The sequence below is a fragment of the Gymnoscopelus microlampas genome (genome assembly GCF_963454915.1).
Source record: "Gymnoscopelus microlampas genome assembly, chromosome: 13".
In the NCBI taxonomy this organism is placed as follows: Eukaryota; Metazoa; Chordata; class Actinopteri; order Myctophiformes; family Myctophidae; genus Gymnoscopelus; species Gymnoscopelus microlampas.
Window position 1 is genome coordinate 8908467 of NC_139950.1, and position 26176 is coordinate 8934642.

Genomic DNA, 26176 nt, shown 5'->3' on the forward strand with positions numbered 1-26176 from the left:
GGTTTCATAAATAAGAATTTAGTGATAACTGAGGATGAATGAATCAACAAATCAAAAGAGGGCTAAATATTCGGAGTCCGTATGGTTGGGAGATGCACTTTATCAGAGTACAAGCAGATCCAATTCATCGCCAAACCATAATAAATATATTGCTCATTTTATATTCAATAAAAATATCTTCATGAGTTGGCCTTTATCCATTCATGAGTTGTCCTGACAGAACATTATCAAAGCAAATAGCTCATAGGTAACTAAACACAAACAGAATTCATGGTGGCCGGTTGGATGAGGAGGAAGACGGGATCTGCCCCCTGCGTGCGTCACTGTGGTTTGCTCTCTCTCTTATATAAGGAACCTCCATCATAGTTAACCAATCGGAAGGTAGACCTCCTGGAAATGTCCCCACCAATCGTCTTCATGGATTGGCAGATTTGGCACACCTGATTTGCATACAGGCACACAGACGCACACTCATAGTCTCACCTCTGCCTGGCACACCAAATCATAACCCCCAAAATACAACCGCAAGTACGACCATAGTCGCAACATGTAACAGTCACCAGAAATAGCCGCTCTACAAGCTGTGTCAACGCGTCGTAACAGGGTGCGTTGTGAGCTTGTAGATCTGCTGTTTCTGGCGAAGACATTTGGTGTAGAAGGAAACGAGGGCAGACCAGGTACAGAGCCAACTCAGGTCCGTTTCACTAAGTCTAGAGCAGGGGTCTTCAACGTTTTCAGCCCCCCTATCTGAGAGAGAGAGATGAAGCAGGGACCCCCTCTATATTGTATAAAATTGTTTTTCAGATTAAACTTTTTTCCCTCTTTTTTCCCTCTACACCTATACCTCTTTGCAAAAAATAGCCGATCTGCTATTTTCGGCTAAAGTTCCCCTCAGAATAGGTATGCTAGGGTTCAAGTGGTTAATGTAAACAAAAAAAAAACATCCTCTCACACAAAAATTTGGCGGACCCCCTATAGTAGCTCTGAGGACCCCCTGGGGGTCCCGGACCCCCTATTGAAGACCCCTGGTCTAGAGGGTTTAAGTGGTTAAAAACACGTCTTTGCAACGCAAAGCAAAAACAATTCATATTGCACATTTTCCATTGACGCCAACCGTTCTCTATGGCTTACTTCCATTCTTCAAAGCACTGGACTCTCCCTGCGACGAGGTTTGGGTATGAGCCTCCGCCTTGCTCCGATCCGCTGCCTTGTCGACCAGAACCTGTGGCGGCGGTTGTCGGTTCTGATCCCCGCCGGCGTGGGGTGCGGCGGCGCCTCTCTCCCAGTTGGTTTCGGTCTGCGTGTGCGTTTCCAGTGTCTGTCCCTTATTCTTGGTCTGCTCGGGTCGAACGGGGTTGTTGCATTTGTTACATAAATCCCTCATCTCCAGCAGTCCCTGCTCCAGAACCAGGACAAATTGGGTGGAGCAGGTCTCGGGGCTCTCGCGGAAGCTGGAGACGCAGAAGATGATGTGGTCTGACTGCGGGTTGTAGCAGGCCCCGTAACCGTTGAGAACGACCGGGCCGTAGCAGCAGAACATGTCCACGGTCGTAGGAACCTGGAGGAAAATGTGGGGGGAAAAATGCATGGAAATGATCCAAAAATGAAAGACCTGAGGCCGATTCTACAATCGTTTTTCAGAAAACAGTTTTCTGAAAAACTTATGTTGCTATATCAGTGGTGCTCAAACTTTTTCATGTCAAGGACCCCCAAAATTATATGTATTTGGCCACAGACCCCCATCTCAATATATTTTGTTCCAGCGACCCCCCAGAAGCAAAGATTTGAGTAAAACTCGCTTTACAAAATGTATATATTCAAAGATTTGCACACATTTTCAAGATTTTTCAAAAATACAAGCTCATAGCGCGGCACGAAGTGACGTGATATGAGCTTGTAGATCTGCTATTTTTGAACAGCCAATGTATAAAATGGCACAGATGCTTTCCCGGTTTTAATGGGTTAAAATAGTAGGTCTATGCTCACACCTTCACATGAAGATCTGCTATTTGCACAATGAGAACTGAACTAAGGCTGCAACTATCGATAAATAATTGAATATTTGCTATCATCGATTAAATCGATTAGTTAGATTAACTGTTGAACCCCTAAACTGAACTATAGCAACCCTTTTACGAGTACTAATCTACAGTGGTTAGTTAGGATTACTGTTGGGGGTCTTTTTTATATTGATCAGATTCACAAAACCTGAAGGTCTACTCTCCAATACAATAATTGTCGTTGATTAGTGCTGAAAGTATACTGCTAAAACGATGGCCATTAACATTAATAATAAAGTAATAAAAACTAATGTTATGGATATTTTAAGAAGTGCTCACAGTGTAAATGGCTTATTTTTAAATATAACATATATTTTGATGATTTCTCTTGACATTAAATGAACATACCTGACTCGTAGAGAGAGTAAAGTGGTTACTGAGGAGATAGGATTCATCTGTAAATATCTCTGGCTTTTCCATCTGAAGTTCTTGTGCAATTCCACGAAGTCCCAGCAAGTGATTGTCTATTGCCATCCCTGTAATAGCCTGGAAAGGAAAAACGTTGCGTTTCGTTATTATATCTCTATTGATTTGTATCGGTATCAACCTCACAGGTCTATAGGCGTATTGATTGTCAGATTCTTACCAAAAGAGTGTACTTTGTCTGTGCAGTTATGGCGCCTCTTAACTTTTCCATCTTCTCTGTGTTCTAGGAAGAAAAAAAAAGAATAACCAAAGATCAATACTGGGTCATTACAACCCTTCATTTACAGTAGGTGCAACGTGCAAGCCATTTTACACTTAACACAGACTAGAAGGAAACTATCAAATGGCGCTATGTATGGCAGTGGTGTAAAGTACATTTACTCAAGTACTGTACTTATGTACAATTTTGAGGTGTTTTTACCTTACTGGAGTATTTCCAATTTTCAGTACTTTTACTTCTACTCCACTACATCTCAGTGACAAATATTGTACTTTTACTCCACAACAATTATTTGAAAACCTTAGCTATTAGTTACTTTGCAGATATAAATGATTACATTATAAAACATTCATTAACCACTTCAGTCCTATTTTATACATATCTATTTGAAAATAGCGCGTCGCATCGCATATACTTTTTCCACGACTGATTTATGGTAGTAAATAACAGAAATACATTGTGGAAAAAAATGGAATTGCTTTTCACATGATTATTCATGGCAGCATTTTGCTTGGCTGAAACCTTTTATTATTATTTATTATTATTATTATCGTAGTATTAAAGAAAGAAATGAGCTTACACTTGAGTCCAGTTTGCCATCGGTCATTGCTTTAACAAACGAGAGAGCTTCAGGCGTGGCTGAGCGAATGTTGTCCACTCTGCCCTCCCGAAAACGACGAATGGAAGCACTTTCATAGGTTGACACCAGTCTCCCATGACACCTAGACAGAGAGGGAGAGAGAGAGAGAGAGAGAGAGAGAGAGAGAGAAAGAGATTTGTAGTTGTGTGGCTGTTTAACTGTGTGCGCTGAAAAATAACTGTTTTGAACTGAAACGTATGATGTGATATGTCACGTTTTTTTTTAGCTGAGACTCAGTTATTTCTTTTCAGATGTTACATGTTTTTTTCTATGTTTGTGTAATGGAAGCCTGGAGACTCCTATACAGTATTGTTATCGCTCGCGTGCGCCTTGAATCTCCAGTAAACGTTGTTTGACGGAAAGAAAATGGTTTATTTTCGGCGAGGCAACATAGTCGTAAGACGAAGAATCCAGGATCCGTTTACCTGTAGTAGGCTAACTGCAGGGCGACCTGGATGTACGCATCTGGGCTCATCTTCTGCTTCTTGATGAACTCTTTGCCGTAGCCGTGAAACTTGTGAACATTCATGTCCAGATTCCTCACCAGCCTAAAACCAAGAGAACATAAAATGTATGGCTTGATGTCATGGTCTTTCTAGTTTTGTCTTGGGTTTTGTAGATATAATGTAGGCCTAAATAGCAGTGGAGTAAAGTAACTAAGTACATTTACTCAAGTACTGTACTTGAACATTTTTAGGTACTTTTACTTTGCTGGAGTATTTAAAAATGTCTGTACTTTTACTTCTACTCCGCTACATCTCAGAGGACAACATTGTACTTTCACTCCACTACAATTATTTGAAAGCTTTAGTTACTAGTTACTTTGTAGATTTTTAATATTATTACAAAACATACATTACCCACTTCAGCCCGATATACATTTCGGCCATTTGAGAATAGCCGATCTACAAGCTCCCAATGTGTCGCGATGCGACGCATTGTGAGCTTGTAGATCTGCTATTTTCAAAAGATTTTTAGACATTTTAGCATTTGAAAACTTGTGAAATGGGACATTCTGCATAATGAGTAGTTTCTACTTTTTGGTACTTTAAGTACATTTTTATACCAATACCTTTTTACTTTTACTCAAGTCAATTTTGAATTCTGGACTATTACTTGTAACAGAGTACTTCTACACTGCACTTGAAACTTTTGCTTAAGTAAAACATTTTAGTACTTTTTCCACCACTGCTAAATAGCGCACACACTGACCTCAGTAGTTTGTCCCCAGAGGAGGCGAGGTGTTTGTGGACCTCAGGCGTACATTTCCAGCGCAGCCTGCGAGGCGCAGGAAGCTCGCTCACACTGGCGGCCCTCACCAGCTTGGATGGACTGCCGCTCCTGCAGGGTGTCAGACGGAGATATGGCATCACGTTTGGTTGTGAACCACTTAAACCACATGAACCCTAGCGTCCCTGGTCTGGGCATGTCAATATGCAGTGAAAATACGCAAACGTTCAACAGAAATTGCACATCTACCAGCTCACAACATGTTGCAACATGACACATTTTGAGCTTATAGTAAATAGGCTCTATGCACAGCAGCCATATTAGAAAGAGATTGGGCCTCTTCCTTACTTCCTTCACAGGTGTTACCAATTGTATAAATGAAGGCTCTGTTCCATTTAGTGTAGCACAGTGGTTCTCAAACCTTTCAGTTCAAGGACCCCCATAATTCTGAGAGTGTACAAATGGAACCAAATGGACCTGTATGGTCCATTTGTACACTCTCAGAGTTGCACACCTAAGGGGCCATTTGGAACCCCCTCAAGGAACCATGAGGGTCCCTGGACCACACTTTGAGACCCACTGGTGTAACAGAGTGTTTCCAGTGAGACAACATGCACATTATCAGCACCCTGACTCTGTTTGACCAGAATGGAACATTAGTATCATTGGTAACACCTGTGAAGGAAGTAAGGAAGAGGCCCAGTTTCTTTCTAATATGGCTGCTGTGTATAGAGCCTATTGGCTATTTTCGGCAAAGAGATTTGGTGTAAACATTCGCCTGGGGGACCCCGGAAGTATAGGGTTTAAATGGTTATGCCCTGTTTTAGTTTTTTTGCCAAAATGTGTCAAACTTCTCTGAATGCTTTTGAAATGAAATCTTTTTGGTTGTTTGTTGTGTTTTTCTTTTGACATGTTTCAACTTTTCTTTTGCGCCTGTAATGACGTTGCCCAGAACAGGGACACGCCAGGTTTGAACCTGGTTCAAAGAAAAGCCATCGCCAAAGCCATCTGTTCTAGACTTACATGTATTTGAGGAGATACTCGGTGCACTGCACCAGAACGATGCCTTCAAACGCGGAATGCTCACAGACCACTCCACAGCAACCGTCCGATCCTACCACAAACTGAAACAGACAAACAGTCACCATAGCTGTTTTTACAGTTAAAATGGATACACTTACTAGTGCAAAGCCTGGAACGTATTCCCCTCCAGTTATGCAATACCCACTGTAATCATTGTCAGAGTACTTAGTGCACTACCTATTATCATATCCAGTGGTGGAAAGTAACTAAGTACATTTACTTAAGTACTGTACTTAAGTACAATTTTGAGGTATGTGTACTTTACTTGAGTATTTCCAGTTTCCACTTTTTTTACTTCGACTCCACTACATCTCAGAGGCAAATATCGTACTTTTACTCCACTACAATTATTTGAAAACTTTAGTTACTAGTTAGTTTTCAGATATAAATTATGATATTATTAAACATACATTAACCACTTTAGACCACTTTTTATTTTATACATAGGCTATTTGAAAATAGCCGATCTACAAGATCGCGACGCGTTGTGAGTTTGTAGATCTGCTATTTTCAAACATTTTAGTACTTTTGGTACATTTTGATGCCAATACTTTTGTACTTTTACTCAAGTACATTTTGAATTCTGGGCGTTTACTTGTAACAGTATTTCTCTATTGCAGTATTGGTACTTTTACTTAAGTAAAGAATTTGAGTAATTTTTGCACCACTGATCATATCACTTGGAGGCCAGTCTATGAAGTCAGTACTAAGACATCATATAGATAATATCAAGGATCTCCATATATGGGAATTTGTGAATTTTGTATAGATATTCTTTAAGAACCGCTGATCCGACCAACGTCCCAGTAACGGGTACCGCAATCCCTCAGGTCCTCTGCGATACACACGCCAAGTATGAAGTCGATCTGTCAAACGCTTCTCGAGATATGCGAAGAACAGATGTGTGATTCATAGAGAGACTTGTTGATTAACTTGCTCATGTATCTTGTTAGAGAATGTAAAAACATTGAGGCTTCTCTTTTTATACATTTAAGTTCACTCTGCTCTGAAGCAATCATCTGCAAAGTATGATGATTGAGTCTCTGGGTAGAGAACATGGGGATCATGTACGACATGTCAGCTAAATTCTTAATCAAAACACCTCTATCTAAGTCCATACTAATGACCTCTGTTAAGGCTCAGGGGCCGTAATCGTAGCGTAGGATCCTGCCTAATGAAAATGTTTAATTTGGCCTGGGATGAGCCGAATACATCCCTTGACATTCCGTGAACCCTTAGGCTGGCTTGACACAGTGAAACTTTCACGCAAACTTGAAAGATAGTCTCAACTAAGTAAGTCGCACTGGGGTTGTGTGGTGTGGAGACAACTGTCAAGTTGCATGGACATTATGTGTCATGTAAAGAAAGACACACACACACGCACACGCGCACGCACGCACGCACGCACGCACGCACGCACGCACGCACGCACGCACACGCACACGCACACACACACACCCAGGCCTCAGCTGTCTCCACAGTCCCTCAGTACTTCTCAATCTTTTTAAAAAGGCCCCCATTTAATATGATTTTTTTATGTAATCTCTCGGACCCCAGTCTATGCTAAGCGTGTTCCATTTAGATACTCTCAGGGTTGCAGACCCTGAACGCCTCCAGGACCCCCCCCCGGGGGTCCCCGGACCCCCACGTTCCTTCATTGTCTCCGCCAGGCCGAAAGGCATGGCGAGAGAGTATGTTTTGCACCCTGTCCGTCCGTCCATGTGTCATTCTGTCTGCGAACGGCTAATCTACTGCGCCGTTGGCTTGATCGTAGGGAAACCGTGCACACACTCCCTGGATGCCAATTCAGAACCTTTCATAGCGCCACCAGGAGGCCGCTTTTTGCTAAACTAATTTTTTGACAGTACTCCTACAGATTTTGTCCAAACATCACGCAAATCGGTACATGGTATCTCTATAGTCATTAAACGAAACGGGTCTTCCATATTTTTCATATTCCATCCTGATTGGCTAAGATTGGCTTCCAAAGTTTGCAGGACTGCTCCATTTTCGACAAAATGCCTCAAATCATGAACACAGCTTGCGATTTCCGTGAAATTTTGCACACACATTCTCACTAGCCCGAGGAAGAAATGCCACTTGAAAATCGGCCTCATGGTGGCGCTATAACAGGCCGATTTCCGTTTTTACCTATAACTGCACCGATGTGTGTAAAACTTTGTATGGACACTCCCTAGAGGCCAAAGGAAAATGTTTTCCCTGGATTTTTCACATCTTCTTTTTAAAGCGCCACCAGGAGGACGACTTATGTAAAGCATTTTTTTAAATATTACTCCTTCAGATTTTATCCAAATTTCACGTAAATCGGCACACATGATCTCTATAGTCATGTGATCAAGACGGCTCTGTTTAATTTTCCATATTCCATCCTGATTGGCTTAGATTGACATCTAAAGTTTGCAGGAGTGGCCCGTATTGAACTAAATGCCGATTGCGGTGAAACTTTGCACTCAGATTTGCACTACGTTGAGGAACAAATGCACACTTTTAATATTGCCCTTTTATAGTGCCACCAGGAGGCCGATTTTTGCACACATTTTTTTCCATATTACTCCTATACAAAATGTATCCAAACATCACGCAAATCGGTACACATTATCTCTATAGTCAAGTAATCAAGACGGATCCGTACGATTTTTCATATTCCATCCTGACTGGCGAATTCCGAACATTGCTGGCCCACAATAACTTACCTGACCTGGCGAAGACCTGTGCTCCGAGGAGCACTTTTTCTAGTTTATTTATGTATTTGTTTAGTTGTTTAGTTGTTTATTTATTTATAGCGGGATCACAGTTGTTTTCTCTTTTTATTATAGGGCTATGTTGTTTTCAGTTATTGTTGGCAGTCATGGCTGCCAGTTCCCACCTGATGTTATGTGGTAGTTCAGACTGCTCCACACCGTACTGAATAACTGCTAGCTTGCATAACATCTTCAGATTCGGACTTACATCTAAGATACACAGGTCATCAGGTGAGTTGTATCCTCCAAAGATGATGATACGATCTCCCACCACCATGCAACAACTCCTCCAAGTCCAATACATCCAACACGGGATGTATTTCCCTTTTGGCTCAACCTTCTTCCATGAGTAGGTCTGTGGATTGAAGTTCCACAGACCATTGATGTTCTGAGTGCTTGAGTTGTAGCCACCAAATATGTACAGCTCTCCATTGTAGGCAAAGGCTGAATGACCAGCGCTTCTTTCTGGAAGAATCTGTGCAGAAGGTGTGCTCAGCCAGCTGTTGGTCTCTGTGTCAAACACTGTGGTGATGATGTTGTTGGGACCCTGGCCCTCATAGCCCCCAAATACGAACATCTTTGTCCCGATGATGGTGGCAGAGTGAAATGATGAACCAGGTGGTGGAGTTCCTCTGGTGTTAATTAAAGACCAGACCATTGTGGTGGTGTCCAACTTGTAGATGCCATTAGTGCGTCCAGTCAGCGTGGTGTTTCCTCCATAGATATACATGACCTTCCTCAAGACACAGGCTGTGTGGCAGTGCCTCCCCTCTGGAACAGTACCAGAAATATTGGGCTTGGACCATCTGTGGTTGTCAACATGAAATGAATAAAGCTCGTTACCGTAAGGATATCCTCCCCAGATGTAGGCAATATCTTCTACCAGAACAGCTGTGTGGCACCTGCGCATGCAGGGAACCTCAAGGTGACGTTCTCCTCTTCCATTTGTCCATGGGGGCAACTTCCTCCAGCGTAGAGACACTGTGTTGAAGATGTGGACTTCAATCTGATCACTGTTGTTCTTGTTATCGTATCCTCCAAATGAGTAAACCTTGCGTCCGACTACCACAGCAGATGGGTAGTAATTCTTAGGTCCTCCTTTCAGATGTATCGTCCAGTGAAACATTTCACACACCAGCACCACTGTGAGTCAGTGCAACTAATTTACAGAGGAGGTTGTTAGAAGGAGGGGAAGTTTCCTGAAGTTCCTGAATGGCGTAGTGTTGGAAAATACAATGACAACATTTAAAAGGACAATTACATCTGATGTAATAATGATGTTGTGATGTCATTGCGTGATGACATAATTATATGGAATAGCTAATGACGTTACTCAATCTGAATGTCTATTTTAGCTAAATCTATGATCTGAATTGTGTCAATACTGTGACATCAAAACACACTATCTGTGTGCGTGCGTGCGTGCGTGCGTGTGTGTGTGTGAATGAATGACGCAAATCATGAAGGCAGCGTCCGATTGCGGTAAAAATTTGCACGCACATTCGCACTACGTTGCGGAACAAATGCCACCCTTTTAACATTGCCCTATCATAGCACCACCAGGAGGCCGATTTTTGCGAAACATTTTCTTTTATAGTTTTCCCACAAATCTTGTCCAAACATCACGCAAATCGGTACACATTATCTCTATAGTCAAGTGATCAAGACATATCCGTCCGATTTTTCATATTCCGTCCTGACTGGCGAATTCCAAACATTGCTGGCCCACAATAACCTACCTGACCTGGTGGAGACCTGTGCTCCGAGGAGCACTATTTGTAGTTCCTACTTTGTTACCCTTTATGTAATTCAAGACACGTGCAGTGGTGTAAAGTAACTAAGTACATATACTCAAGTACTGTACTTAAGTACAATTATGAGGTACTTTTACTTTACTGGAGTATTACAATTTTATGTACTTTTGCTTCTACTCCACTTCATCTCAAAGGCAAATATTGTACTTTTACTCCACTACAATGATTTGAAAACCTTAGTTACTTTGTAGATTTTGATTATTATTACAAAAACACATCAGCCCTACATTTTGGCCATTTGAAAATAGCCAATCTACAAGCTCACGATGCGGCGCATTGTGAGCTTCTAGATCTGCAATTTTCAAAATATTTTTATGCATTTTGTACTTTTGAAAACTTTGTGAAATAGGACATTCTGCATAATGAGTACTTTCTACTTTTGGTACTTTAAGTACATTTTGACACCAACACTTGTGTACTTTTACTCAAGTACATTTTGAATTCCTGACTTTTACTTAAGTAAAAAATGTGAGTACTTTCTCCACCACTGGACACGTGCAACAAGGAGAGGTGATTATCAAAGAAAATGCCTTTTTTTTACCCAGGTGTGTTCGCTCACCTGCATGGGCTTGTCGTACCAGCGGTTGCCGCCGTTCTTGGCCCCTCCCCCTCCGTGCAGCATCAGCATGGCGCGGTTGGTGTCGGTCAGATAGGGACCGCAGGAGTCGTCCAGACACACCAGGCACAGGCAGCGCTCGATCATGTCCAGAGAGTCTCTGTTGGTGGACTCTGACACAAGCAGTAACCCCCCACCATTAACAACCTACATCAGTGGTTCCTAAATCCCAGATCTTTGCAGGATCAGGGCCCACGTGAAAATAAAAAAAAGCATTTGTGGCCCCCACTTGCGTTTTCAGAGAATGTTTGAATGATCGATTAATCGATCCTGTTCCCGGCTTGGAATGTAACCAACATAGTATACTTAAAGTTTCTGATTATTTGTAACTCGAAGTTTTAAAGAAAAAAAACTATTTTTTCGGCCTGGCGGAGAGTATGTTTTACCCTCCGTCCGTCCGTCCGTCAGTGTGTGTGTGTCCCCGTGTGTGTGTCCGTCCGTCTGTGAACACCTAATCTCTTAATTGCAATTGGCTAAGCTTCGCAGGACGTGCTGTGATTGGCTAGCGAGACACATGATGAAATGAATAACTCATAGAAATTAATAACTCATAAATATCACCGCTCGCTTCACACTCTACCTACAACACACTACAAGTACCATTTACTGTAAGTCATTGTCAATTGCTATAAACTGCTCCTCAATATATTATACTGCATGCTATAGAAATGTATGAAACCTTAATGACATTTAAAACGTATATTGTTACAAACACAACATAACCTCTATTGCAACTTCCTGACCTGGCGGAGACCTGTGCTCCGAGGAGCACTTTTTCTAGTTTTACATGAATTTCTTTATATTAATGCTACGGTATATTATCATTATAACATTGTTGTGTTTTTCCAAGTACTTGGGGACCCTAGGTTGGGAATTGCTTACACACTGATACCGCATTGGCCGCTGCTCAGCGATGCGTCATCGTGGCCTCCATATTAAGAGGGTCAAGCCGTGCCTCCTAATGCATCTATGCCCCATGTACGTGTCTAATGAAGCAGGAGGTCTCCCCACAATAATGCATCTATGCCCCATGTATATGTCTATTGAGGCAGGAGGTCTCCCCACAATAATTCTCACCCGCTCGTTACAAATGTCAAATTTATGTTGTTAAATTAAAGATGTGGTTTTCATACCGAAACCCCTTATGTGATAGAAACAGTAATATTTATAAAAACAGAAAAAATATAAAACACAGGCATATTTCTTGCAGTGGAGTAATATGGAGGCGATGTTGACGTACGGCCACAGTGGATAATGTGGTCTCTATATATTTATGTCTATTACCAAGGCCTCGAAATAACAACAGTTCAACTCTAACTCTAATAACAGTTCAACTCTAAACCCCGCCCACCTTTCATGAGTACTCGACGAGACTCTGCCCACTCGGTGCGTCCGTCGGAAGTGAGCAGACCAATGGGAGGGACTTGCTCCTCTTCGCTGTTGGCCATCTTGGAGATCTTCTCCAGCTGGGTGAGCAGGTCTCGCTCGTTCAGACGGCGGAAGTTGATCACCACGTCCAGCACAAAGAACTACACGGAGGTTTTAGAAAGGCCACGGGCTGTTTCAGTCAGGTTTGGAAGCATCACATAAACAAACACATTGACACATGGCAGCACAAAATGTCACGCCAAGCTCCGCCAATCAGTTAAGCCGACGGGTCGAGTTGGCCAATCAGTGAAGCCAGTTCTCACACTCATTCCCGAGCACAGAGATTCGGTTTGTCCTCCACAGACAAACGCAGATATCCGTGGGTTTTATCGGTTCTCGGAAACCGTTGGTCCAATCGAATTGCCACTGCTCAACCCCGGGTCATATGGGACACATAGGGCAAGTTTGGGGCCGTATACGTTCGGTTGGTGCCCGAGTTATGCCCAGGAAAGACAGACAGACAGACAGACAGACAGACAGACAGACAGACAGACACAGGTTTTGTGAATCTGTGAATTAATAGATAGATGACATACTGTGATGTGAAGCTGCTCTTCAGGGTTGAATGATTAGCATCAGTTGTCAATGGAACACTAGGTAGAACATTTGGTGACTATATTAAGTTCTGGCATCACTTCTCAAGGGATGTGACAGTAACCCAGTAACAGTTTCCCTTTCATTTGCTTGTATCTGTTGTTTTAAGCACCCTGAATTCGGCTGTCATATCCGTCCACAGAATGATAACAGCGGGTGACTTACTGTACACAGGCCCATCAGTTTTCGTTTCTCTTGTTATACGATGATAGGTCCAATAACTCCTATAGGGACTTCCCGGGGGAACGCTGACTGATCTGATGCAAATGCCATACATGCGATAGCTAATTAACTTAACTCTTTAAGAGCTGTGTGTAATTTTTAGATTTATTTGGCTATTAAAAAATAGCAGATATACGTACAAGCTCATAGCGTGGCACCGAGTGCCGCACTATGAGTTTGTAGATCTGCTATTTTTGAAAAATCATGAAAAATTGTGCAAATCTTTAAACATATTGTTTTAAAGCGAACATTTGTAAAATATTTTGTTCCAGGGACCCCCAGAAGCAAAGATTTGAGTTACACAGGTTCGCTTTAAAAATATATATATTCAAAGATTTGCAAAGATTTTCACGATTAAAAAAGAATAGCATAGATCTACAAGCTTATATCGCGGCACTCGGAGCTGGTATATCTGCTATTTTTTAATAGCCAAAGAAATCAAAAAATGACACACAGATGCGTTCCCGGTCTTAATGGGTTAACAGAGAGCACTTGTCACTAGGCCACGGTGGTTGATCCCTCATTGAAGATAAATTGGCGTGTTTACAATCAGACACAGTCAGTGGACACGATGTGTGCCGACATGACAGAACATGATATGTTGGCTAATTCCAGCGTTGTAATTAAGGGAGACCATATGCGTGGTACATACAGTCCTCTCGGCATCGTGTGTCTGAATTACACATTAGACTGACAACTTACGAACTGCAGTTCATGTTTTTTGTTGGTTGAATTTCATGTTTCGCTACATTGGTAATGTCGATATCTGAATGTCTTTCAATTTCATCATTGTTGGTCGTATCCTACGTTTGCTTTGTCAAAGGTTTATTACCTCAGGCTTAGTCTTTGTCCTATCAGCTGTTGCTGATTCACTCTTACGGCCCCATTTTAACCGCTTAAGCCCTACATACTTTGCCTTACAACAAATGGTGAAAATAGCTGATCTACAAGCTCAGCAGATCTACAATCACACCTGGGGCTCCGTCAGGGGACAGGCACCAAACCTCACCAAACTTGACACAAACACACTGTTCAGGGTTCTGGCATGAGAATAGTCAAATATCAAAATAACTCAATTACACACAAGGGCACGACAGTAGTGTTACTGTAGCCTGGCATGGCCAGACTAATATCACTGCGTAGATATTAGTCTGGAATCTCTGTGTGGAACCTGCATTTCCGAGGGGCAAATAAAAGAAAAATGCCTCTGGTGATAAACCCGCCCCATATTTGCATACTGGGCCCTGATTGGTCCCTCACAACTTCGAAGGGAGAGAAATCCAATCTCTATAGAGAGGGGCCAGACTTAATCTGCAAAGGATTTGTTTGTAATGGCAGTTTCGTCTGGAACCAGGCTAGTGTTACTGCAGTGTCTACTGTCTAACATTTCAATTGGCCTTAGCTCATAGTGCAATATAGCCACATAGCGGCCTAAAAATCTAGTTGTCAACAAGAGCCAATAGTTTCCACATGTTCCACATCTCTTGACATTGTGCTGTATTACTGACATCATGTATTCTCACCTGGTTCTTGCAGGCCACAATGATGTGTTCAGGTTCTGGCATCACACTGCTCTCCTGTGCCACCAGAGTGTCCCTCACAGGCCCCGGTAGGCGGTAGGAGGTGAAGAGACGATAGTACTGCTCCATGCACAGCCGGGTGCCAGCCAGCTGGCCTCGCGCATAGTCTGTGGGCAGAGCACGTCTACACACACACACACACACACACACACACACACACACACACACACGCATGCACGCGCGCACGCACTTACGCACACACACACACACACACACACACACACACACACACACGCACACGCACACCCACACACACATACAACTCTGTCAGTTCTCTACAAGCGTCTCATGTCTATAAAAACTGGGACGTTTTAACTTTCTCATTCATGCTGTTCTTGAACACTGTCATCCACTTTATGATATATTTGTTTGATATTATGATGTTTTTAATCTTACTTTCACTCTTACTCTTTATTTAACCACTTAAACCCTGTATACTTAGTTGAAGGCCTCTGATACTAGGCCCCTACTTTTTTGCCCTCTGCACTAAATATATTTGCTGACAATAGCCGATCTACAAGCTCACAGCATATCACATTGTGACGCGTTGCGGCGCGTTAGTGATGCGTTGTGAGCTTGTAGATCTGCTATTTCTGCTGAATACCCCCCCCCCCCCAGAATCGCGATGCTAGGATTCACATGGTTAATGTAACTGCAGTTCTTGGGAAGCTTGCATAAAGATTATTTCACCCACACTTTTTTACACTTAGTGGAAACTTGTGACGATGAAGTGAGGTTGAGTTCCAGTAGATGTACTTACGCGTCAAGAAGAGTCTTGTACTCCAAAACTCCAGAAATGAGGTGGGCAGCAAACCTGTGGAAAGACAATTGTTTTGCACCGCGTGAGCGCTGACTCTCTGTATAACCTTGGTCTTGTTTAGCCCATTATAGTCTCGCGTTACCAGACTGTTGCCTCCGACAATTTTCTAATGTTTCCGGCATACAGTCTGGGACTCGGAAGCTCTGATCATGATTAGAATATAAACCGGATGTGGAGCCTCCTCTCCATTTCCGTTTCGTCTTTACAGTTGCGCACATTTATCCTAATATAAATACAAATCATCTAAGTATACATAGCTTGCTGCTTAGCAGAAATGTAAATTAAAAAGTAAAGTGTAAAGATATTTTAAAATATATTTTCATGAACGGAAGTGCCAGTTTCCTCTCTCGGATTTTGGGAGTTGTAGTTCCAGACTCTACAGTATATACCATTCAGAGATTGTGGAATAGTTGTCTGGCTATACGCAAGACTAAGCCCATTAAAACCGGGAACGCATCTGTGTAACCACTTAAACCATTACTATTCAAAAATAGCAGATATACAAGCTCATAGCGCTATGAGCTCATAGCTCTGCCGCGCTATGAGCTTGTAGATCTGCTATTTTTGAAAAATTGTGAAAATGCGTGCAAATCTTTTAATATATATATTTTGAAAGCAAACATTTTTAACTCAAATCTTTGCTTCCGGGGGTCCCTGGAACAAAATATTTTCAGATGGGGGTCGGTGGCCCAAATACATATAATTTTGGAGATCCTTGACAAGTTTGAGAACCACTGATACATAGCAACATTGAAAGAAAACTGTTAGGATTTAGAAAACATTTTATAGAATCCGAACCTCAGGCCTTTATATGGATTAGTCGGAAACCTGTGTTAGAGGTATACTGTAACGTTGTGATCGGTTGATGTACGTCAGCTGGTTGTGACACGTTGTGCCCAGATCAATAGCATGTTAACCAAACCACGGCCTTGGATGTCTATTAGCATTTGCAACCAGTTCACTGGCCTCTCGGCCCTCAAGGCACACTGGGTAATGACCCCCATCTGTCAACGTGAACACTCCTATGTATCCAGGAAGTATTCAATTAAGACCTGGTGTAATTGATACTGTGGCAAACCACTGGTTCTCAACATCAGGTCTGGGGACCACCAGACTTTTGGGTCTGTATCTCTGAGAGTGTACAAATGGAACCAAAATGGACCCGTAATAAACACTGAGGATTTTACAGTGTAGCTCGGGGTCCCAGAAATAAAGAATGGTATCAAATGGGGGTTTGTGGCCTAATGCATATCAAACCTGGGCGTCCTTGAAATTAAAAAGACGAAACACTGGTGTAAACATTTCATACAGCCATGTCACAAATGATATACCTATTCTGTATACCATACCAGTCTTCAAGTACCTATACCTTTGGTTAGATTTGACAAAGAAACATATCCTACATTTTTGACTGGCAACTGTGAGATGAGGGCTGACTGGAGATGCCTGGAGATGTTTTGTCTGGTTTTGCCATCTTGTCTTGTCTTGTCTTGTCTTGTCTTGTCTTGCCTTGCCTTGCCTTGCCTTGCCTTGCCTTGCCTTGCCTTGCCTTGCCTTGCCTTACTTCTCACGTAAAAAGCATTTTTATAGTGTTTGTCAGACTGTAGTGTTCAGTGTGTTGGACCTTACCTTAGAGAGTCAATGGGAGCCTTGAAGTTCTGCTGTGGGAAGACCATGACAGGGCTGGAGTTAACGGGGAGCGCCTGTCTGTTGTTCAGGTACATGTCGTTCAGCCAGTATTCATAAATCTGTCAAATAAAAGGGTACAGTTTGTGCAAAAGGAAAAACCAGCATTGCCAGAACACATTCAAAGTAGCCTACTGAATACATTTAATGTCCCAATAGTTAGACTTAATCGCTAGAACTTTGCTTGAAGCTAGTGAGACGTTTGTTTTCTTTTGTATGTTAATATCATCTGAATAATTATTCCTCCCCAAATCCACTAAGCACACTTTCAATAAAAGAGCTCAAAACATTACAGCCACAGTACATGTGTGGTTCTGAAGTCTACTGCAGGGATGTTGTATGTGCATATAGTAGACGGAAGCAAAATAAGTTTGATTTTTGTTTTGGCTGATTTTTGTTTTTTCCATATTAACACAGTTTGAATGTTGAGGAAGATTTTAATTCCAACAGATAGCCGTTTTAAAGTCCTTAAATTGTTAAATTTATATGGTAAAGTAGGCTGCTTTTGTGCATGTTTACGTGTGTTTTGGGGGGTGGAGAGTCATAGCTAGGCATTGTACTCCAGTTTCACCCTCTGAGTACTGCCCATACCAAGTACAACGTGTTTCTGTTAGTAAACAGTGGTTGGAGGTGGTCTGAGTGGTTGACAAGTAGCACATGAAGCTCATAGGTGCACTATGTCCATTGTCTGTGATAGCTTTATTTTTTCCTAGTAAATACCGGTCCATATCTATCGGTCAGATAAGAATTAATTACATCAATAAACGGAGGAAGGAACGTTTTACAATAATATTTGGGTTTATTCCAGAGAAGAGATCTTGCAAGCGTCGGAAATTCTTCTGACGTTAAAACAGAGATACAAAGTTATATACACATAACGTGGGGTAATGCCTTTCGGCATCACGTAGGCCGTCGTTATGTCTTGAATGGCTCCGTTTCCTGGGCAACCAAGGTCGGGGTATCACTTATGCACAGAGTTTATAACAACAAATCCGTGTGGCAATGAGGTTAACCTGCTATCTAATATTGTTGACATACCAGAAGGAACCCATCAGACCAAAACAAGGTTGCAGGCTCCCTGAGAGGCACTGACACTTTTAACCATATTAACACATTCAAATGGAAAATGGTACACTTTAGAGCCGTAAGAAAATGGTACAAAATTAGCCCCCTCAGTCTGAGTGGTGATTGCCTCTTGCATGAGCGGTACGTTTGGTCTCTCATGCAGGAGACCCGGGTTCAAATCGCAGATATAAAAGTTATGGATTACAGCTTTAAATGAAACACACCCACAATTAATTCAGCTGTGTTTTACCAATCAAAATGTCTGCTTGAAAATGGTCTACTGACTAGCACTAGCCGTATACCTAGTCTTACTTAAAACAATACAACTGTTTTTTTGCTGTTTCACTCACACACACGGAAGAAGTAAAGGCTTTATTTACCCAGTTAGCTTTGCTCTCCCTCCTCTCCAAGAGTTGTTTTTGTAGTAGCTCCCCCACTCCTCCAGGGGCTCCAAACTTCTTCACGATGCTCTGGGTCTTCTTGGACTGCTCCTCTGTCACCAGGTGCTTCGTGCATCTCAGGTACATGTCCAAGGTGTTCTGCAGGACAGGCACCGGCAGCTTTGGCAGCAGGTCCTGGCAAATGGAGTTATTTTAGTACCTTGGCCAAACCAGCCAGATACTTTAACTTTTTAACCATGGTGGGAAAAGTACTCAAATTCTTTACTTAAGTAAAAGTAGCCTACCAATACTGCAATATAGAAATACTCTGTTACAAGTAAAAGTACAAAAGTACAAAAGTATTGGCATCAAAGTGTACTTAAAGTACCAAAAGTAAAAGTACAAAAATGTTTGAAAATAGCAGATCTACAAGCTCACAACGTGTCGCGATGTGACGCGTTGTGAGCTTGTAGATCGGCTATATTCAAATAGCCTATGTATCAAATAGGTCTAAAGTGGTTAGTGTATGTTTTATAGTTTGATCATTTATATCTGTAAAGTAAATAGTAACTAAAGTTTTCAAATAATTGTAGTGGAGTAAAAGTACAATATTTGCCTCTGAGATGTTGGAGTAGAAGTAAAAGTACTGGAAATTGGAAATACTCCAGCAAAGTAAAAGTACCTCAAAATTGTACTTAAGTACAGTACTTGAGTACATGTACTTAATTACTTTACACCACTGATGTCAACTTAAGGACAGTTAGTCCACAGACCCCCATAAAAGAGTTTGCAAATGGAACCAAATGAACCTGTAAGGGTCCATTTGATTTGACAGACCAGCAACATCCATTTGGTTCCCAACTCAAATTTAGCCAAAGACCCCCTGGAACCCTCTCAAGGACCCCATTAACATAATTGACAATACCACCATCTAATCTAAGACAGCTGAATTTCCTTTGAATCCTATACAATCTCAGTCTCAGAGTCTAAACACATGGCTGTGGTGCTAATTTCATATGTGTAGCTTAATATCAGATTGATGTAAATAGCATAAAGGTACACAATAAGGCCCTAGCACGTGTCATTGCAATAGCTATGGCATTCAAACAGTTTACTCACCCTATGCACCCAATATTGTCAGAAAATCTCTTTCCACTACTTATAGGCCTAATACAAATTACAGTATTTGATATCCCTCTTTTACAGAGCTATAGGACAACGTCAGTAAAATGATTTAAAAAGAGATATGTATTATAGAATGATGTGTTGTTATATCTTAATCTTATCAAAACATATTTAAACATATCGTTTCCTTTTAGTCCATTTTAGTTTCCATTGAAAAATATTCTTAAAAACTCGCTGGTAACAAACAAATAGCCGATCTACAAGCTCACAATGCGTCGCGATGCGACGCATTGTGAGCTTGTAGATCTGCTATTTGTTATAACAAAAACAGTGAAGCATATATTTACATCGCTGCCCCCTCCAGGGTCTTTAGAAGGCTGGGGGTCCAGAACGGGCATGTTGGAGCTGAAGTTTGGGAAGCGCAGTCAGGCAAGAGGAATGAATCCCTCTGAGACAGACACACTCTGCATGTATAAATAAAAGAGGAATTCACTGGCATTAATAATGTCACACGTTGTTCCCTCGTGAATCTAGTTGGTATATTAAAGCAAAAATCGCAGAGAGACGAATGCCAAATCAATTGTGATTTATCAAGGCGCGCCGGGGCGGAAAGCAATTATCTATAAATTGTTGTGTGGTAAATGTGATACAAGCGAGGCAAATTAATTGTCAGGTTGGTTATTGTTACTCGCATAACTTTAAAGGAACATGGAAATTAAAGCTTAGACGCTTTTCACATGCAGTTATTATTTTAATTTCGGAGGCTATTACATACTAGTAACTATATGCTGCAGTTGGCATCGATATTAACATTGCGTGTATGAAAAATAAATAAATAAATATGTATTTGTTTATATATATTTAAAGATTTGCACAAATGTTCAAGATAAAAAAGAAAAATAGCAGATCTACAAGCTCATAGCGCGGCACTCGGTGCCGCGCTATGAGCTTGTATATCTGCTATTTTTCAATAGCCCAAAGACATCTAAAATTACACAGATGCGTTCCAGGTCTAAAAGGGTTAAACAAACTTGCAAAGCATCCCCCCCCCCCACTCACCAAGAAGATAAACAGCAATTCCACCCGTGTGAAGTTTGAAGGAGTTCAGATGAACCGTTCATCATCTCGCACGGAGTCCATTCCTACTCAGCATCTCCTTGAGGATTGAGCAACATTCATTCCGGTCCCAGGTTGAGCATCTTACTGTACCATCCTCTCCTCACACACACACATCTTTGGTTTGGTTGGCTCAGGAGAGATGCTGAAGGTACCTATAGCCCCCCCTTAACAACAAGGCTCCTCCCATAAGCCTGCCTGCATGCGTGCTATTTGCGGAGAGAAGTTTATTTAATAGTTTGCGTGTTCTCTGCCCCTCTTATTGAGACCCGGTCTTGTATGCCTCCAATGTCTCTGATGTGCACAGGATTGGTAAAGATCTGTTTAACCTTACAGGACTGTTACATCTGACTAGAGATGCTCCTTACCTGGCATTTTCTCTGCATTTTTTCCTCAAATGAACCAAGCTGACGCAGATTCGGCGCTGAATATTGATTGATTGAATACTTGTATTAGCAGTTTGCAACAACAACAACAAAAGCACAGGAAAGAGCAGTTCATATCTGCCAAGAGCATTCTAAACCCAAGAAAGTCTATGACTCGTCCTTTTGTAGGCTACTCAATTCATCTGTGTGAAGCAAGACAATTTGCAGCCGTGCATTTGATATGTTGCGTTATTTTTTATATTCACATTTTAAGTCACATTGTTTCAAAGGAATTGGGGCTTTTAATAAAAAGATTTATTAATGGTGTGTGTGCATACTGGACATAAGCTTAAGATAATAATTTAAGATGTGTTTGTCCTTATTGACTGTGATTGATTGGGTTATATTTATCATCAATCTTCAGTTTGGATTCTGAAAATAATATCATGCACCTAATTTGCTTATTGAATATATTTATTTTAAGACGAAATTATTGAATGTAATTATTATAGAAGAGCCCATAACTAGTTTGTTGGGCGAGGGCGCTAGCCATGGTGCTGAATCCAAGAAACATGTTACTGTGAATCACAGATGAGGTACAAATGTATACAAATAAATATTTCATTTAATGAGATTTCTCAATAAGAAATAATCGACATAAACACTGACAGTTCCACGTCATCTTGATCTTTTAATTATGTACATTATACACATATATACAGCTCGTTGCAAGTTCATATAATACAATTAATTAGGCTATGCATTCCAGAATACATCATTCAAAATAAATGGACTATAGAATACAGACAACAAAGACGCAGGTTTCAATTCAGTTCCATCTATTTGTATCTCTCTAATAGTGTCAATCTGACATATTGCATATTGTTTTTTTTTAGCAGCACGACTCTGGCAGAGAATGAATATAGATTAATATTGAATGGCGTTTACATTTCATTTGCTCTGTTTTTTAAAGTTTTTTTGTTTTGTTTAGTTTTGTTAAAATACATTAACACACAATCCCTGAATATGATATGGAATCCGCTTTTTGACACAACAACACATACTGATAATAATAACAGACATTTATCATCATTATTACCATGAAATCCTTTCACCATACTCTCACGCAAAACGCCAACGCGCGTGTTCTACCGCAAAAAAAATGCTACAGGCTACTCGGGATGACAGTGTCCACGGGAGTTATAGTCTCCATGAGGCAGGGAATTGAAGTTGAGTCCCTCTTGTTACACAATCCCAATCAGATTATGCAAACGCGTGGATCAAAGCGTGTAACATTAGCCCATTATAGACCTGGAACGCATCTGTGTGTCATTTTTAGATTTCTTTGGCTATTCAAAAATAGCAGATCTACAAGCTCATAGGGCGGCACTCGTGAAAATTCGTGGCAAAATCTTGGATTATATATATTGAACATTTGTTTAAAATATTTAGTTCCAGGAACCCCCAGAAGCAAAGATTTGAGTTACAAATGTCCCCCCAAAAAAACAAAAACAAAAAACTTTTCTTGATTTTTCAAAAATAGCCAAAGAAATCTAAAAATGACACACAGATGCGTTCCCGGTTTTAAAGACTTCTTAAGGGGTGTAGCAGTCGCTGTATGGGCACTTTAACACTTTCATTTTCAGTTGAAAGTTTTGTTTTTGTTTCTTTTCCTACGCGTACTCTAACTCCCCGTCCCCTCCCGATGATTCCTCCGAGAGGGACCTCTGCGCGAAGGTGCTCACGCCGTTATCGTCCAGCGTCGTGCACAAGCCCTTCCGTCTCTTTTCCCGTTCCTCCATCTTCAGCGTGTCGTACAGTCCCGTGGGGCCGTCCTCGAGGAGCATGTTCCGCTCCGAGAACGACGGCTTCATCTGGGACACGCTCTTGAGCAGGAGAAGCGCTGGCGCGTAAAGCACGTTGGCGAGCCCCATGCCCAGGTTGAGCTGGACGAAGCCCAGGTCGTGGACGATCTGCCCGGCCGCCACGGGGCCCAGCGCGTAGGCCACGCAGTAGGAGATGTCCGCGATGGCGTACACGCTCCCGTACACGGACACGTGGCGCACGTCCACCAGGAAGGCCAGCGAGGGCAGCAGCGCCGTGTCCACCAGGGCGATGCCGAAGCAGATCCCGCACAGCGGGAGCATGAGCTGGCCGAAGGTCTTGCAGGCCGGCACGGTGCACGAGCTGGCGCCGATGACCACCATGCCTATGGCCCCGTAGAACCACTGCAGGTGCGGGTACTTGGCCGCCAGCTTGACGGTGAGGTAAACCCCCAGGACGTGCGGGAAGAACGCGGGGAACCACGTCATGCCGATCTGCCACTGGTTGGCGTTCATGGTGTCCTCCATCCAGTTGGCGATGGTGGGCTCCAGGAAGGCCAGGGGGATGTTACAGGTGGTCAGCGCGCCCGCCACCACCATGATGTACGGGTCCATCATCAGCTTCCAGATCGGGGTCCCCACGGGCATGTTCGCCCTCTCCTGGTTCGAGAAGGGCTTGAGGACCACCAGGCACATCAGGCCGTCCGCGAAGCAGATGCACGCGAGCACGATGAACGGGACCTGCTTCCCCGCGAACTCGTACAGGACCCCCCCGAACGGGGGGGCCACGAGGCTGCCGAACGAGATGAAGGCCAGAGCTATGCCCAGGGCTTTGCTCCTCTCCCCCTCCTCCGTGTACTTGTCCGCGATCAGCGCGATCCCCGAGGTGTCCGCGAACGCCGACCCCAGCCCTTGCATGCTGCGCGCCAGGAACAGAGTCCAGTAGCTTTCGGCGAAGGCAAACACGACGGTGGAGAGAAACATGACGTTTAGTCCGATGAACAGCGGGATTTCGTAGCCGATCCTGTCTATGAACGTGCCGCTGAGGGGGTTCACCAAAAGCTGCAGGATGGCCTTGGAGGCGAACAGCACTCCTATCTGCAGGTCGAAGTCCCCTTTGGTAACTTTATGCAGGGTGGCATTAGTGTTATTATGTCGGTGCATCGCTATGGCGGCGATGTGATCCGCTTCTTGCTGCAGTTCTACCAGGTAATCGGGTATAATTGGCACAATGACCATGTACAGCATGTTGTCTAACAAAAGTGCCACACAGACTATCACCAGGATAATCCTCCTCTGTCGGTCCGGGTCTTTGATGGCGGTGCCCAGTTGTTTAGTTCTTTCGCTCATCTGGGACAGTTTCATGGCGGCAGATTGGGCCAAATTAGCGGCTTGTTGCGTCTCCGATGTCCCCTCCGGTTCCATGGTTTGTTTCTCCTCCGGTTCCATGTTTTTTTCCCCCCTCGTCCCCGCTTAATTCTTCTCTCTTGAAAATATAATCTCCCCCCTCCCCAACTAATTGTTTCTGTCAGATAACGCACACTATAGGTACATCTGTTGTTTTATTTTTGGTTCCCTTGCACGGCACGGGGAGCCCTTAATGAGCCGACTAAACTTTCCCTTTGCTTTACTTCTCCCTTGCGCCGTCCGTCATTGCGCGCACGCATCCACTCTCGTGACTCGGACGCGTTTTATTATCGCTGTCGTCCGTCGTTGCCTCATTGTCTCATATCCTGTCATCCGGGTGACGTGTTGAATAACCCCCCAGACACCGCTCTCCTCTCAGTCTGTCCCAGGCAGGGTATAGGCTATAGCATGCAGGGGTTCACACAGCATAGGATCCTCTCTCTCGGTCCGTCCATCCGAGTCAGGGCTGCTGCGCTTCTTTCTTCCACGGCCCCGCGCGTCTTCAGTCACCTGTAACGACGGGGAGCTATGTCATCATTTCGTCTCTCAGCCTATTGAGCAGTTTGTGTGTGTGTGTTGGCCGGCGGAAGGAATACACACTGCAGTTTGTTGACTCCCCAAGGTGCCCCCCCCCCCCCCCCCCCCCACGCATATTCTGTGAGGGGGCCGTGACGCACAGCCCTGCTGTTCTCTCCACTTTCGTCTTTTATGCTAATTAAATCTGCTTTCCCCGAAGCCCACAGTGTCCCCGTCCAGCCAACTGCTTCAAGTAGGCTAATAAAAATAAAACAAATCAATAGATGGATTCAGTTTATTTAAATGTGCAGTTGTTAAGGTCCTAAATTATACTGTTTGTTTTGCTTTTACTTGAGTTTAGGGTTTTATTATTTTGGTTTACGCACTGGCCAGCAGCAGACAACATTTTACGCACAGGCAGCACAATTAATACGAAACTATGTATGGAGCTGTCTATTCAGCACCACGCTGAAGCGGAGCTGTCCACTTCAGCACCACGCTGGAGTGGACAGCTCCACAAGATAGGACAGTGGCAGTGGTGGAAAAAGTACTCAAATTCTTTACTTAAGTAAAAGTACCAATATTGCAATATAAAAATACTACAAGTGAAAGTCCAGAATTCAAAATGTACTTGAGTAAAAGTACAGAAGTATTGGCATCAAAATGTACTTAAAGTACCAAAAGTAAAAGTACTAAAATATTTGAAAATAGCAGATCTACAAGCTCACATAAACGCAGCTATTTTCAAATAGCTTAGGTATAAAATAGGGCTGAAGTGGTTGATGTATGTTTCATAATGTAATCATTTATATTTGAAAAGTAACTAGTAACTAAAGTTTTCAAATAATTGTATGGAGTAAAAGTAGCCTACAATATTTGCCTCTGAGATGTATTGGAGTAGAAGTAAAAGTATTGGAAATTGGAAATACTCAAGTAAAGTACAAATACCTCAAAAGTGTACTTAAGTACAGTACTTGTAAGTAAATGCACTTAGTTACTTTCCACCACTGGACAGTAGTACAAACTGCAGCCTGCGTAGTTTTTTTCCCCTAAAACATTGACACAGTTTCTCACATCGTAACTGATGGCCTTTTGACAGTTACTTGCATGAAAACTAACACCACACTGAAACAGTATAGTTCTCCAACTGTCCACCTTACTTACATTTATAATATTTTTTCTTTTCATAGTAAATGTC

The 26176-nt window shown here is 42.5% G+C and overlaps 2 protein-coding genes across 2 annotated transcripts; both read right to left on the reverse strand.

The window, feature by feature from the left end:
• Positions 1-1120: 1120 nt before the first annotated feature.
• Positions 1121-20149, reverse strand: chata (choline O-acetyltransferase a; the record flags this gene model as incomplete). Its single annotated transcript, XM_084075977.1, has 14 exons — positions 1121-1558; positions 2409-2546; positions 2647-2709; positions 3287-3428; positions 3772-3894; positions 4559-4687; positions 5600-5700; positions 10795-10964; positions 12203-12380; positions 14619-14799; positions 15436-15489; positions 17125-17243; positions 18627-18821; positions 20105-20149. The coding sequence occupies 14 exons, from the start codon at positions 20147-20149 to the stop codon at positions 1121-1123; spliced, it is 2076 nt and encodes a 691-aa protein (XP_083932103.1).
• A 2756-nt stretch (positions 20150-22905) lies between these two features.
• Positions 22906-24480, reverse strand: slc18a3a (solute carrier family 18 member 3a; the record flags this gene model as incomplete). Its single annotated transcript, XM_084075980.1, has 1 exon — positions 22906-24480. One exon carries the CDS (start codon positions 24478-24480, stop codon positions 22906-22908), a length of 1575 nt encoding a protein of 524 aa, XP_083932106.1.
• Between the last annotated feature and the right edge of the window lie 1696 nt (positions 24481-26176).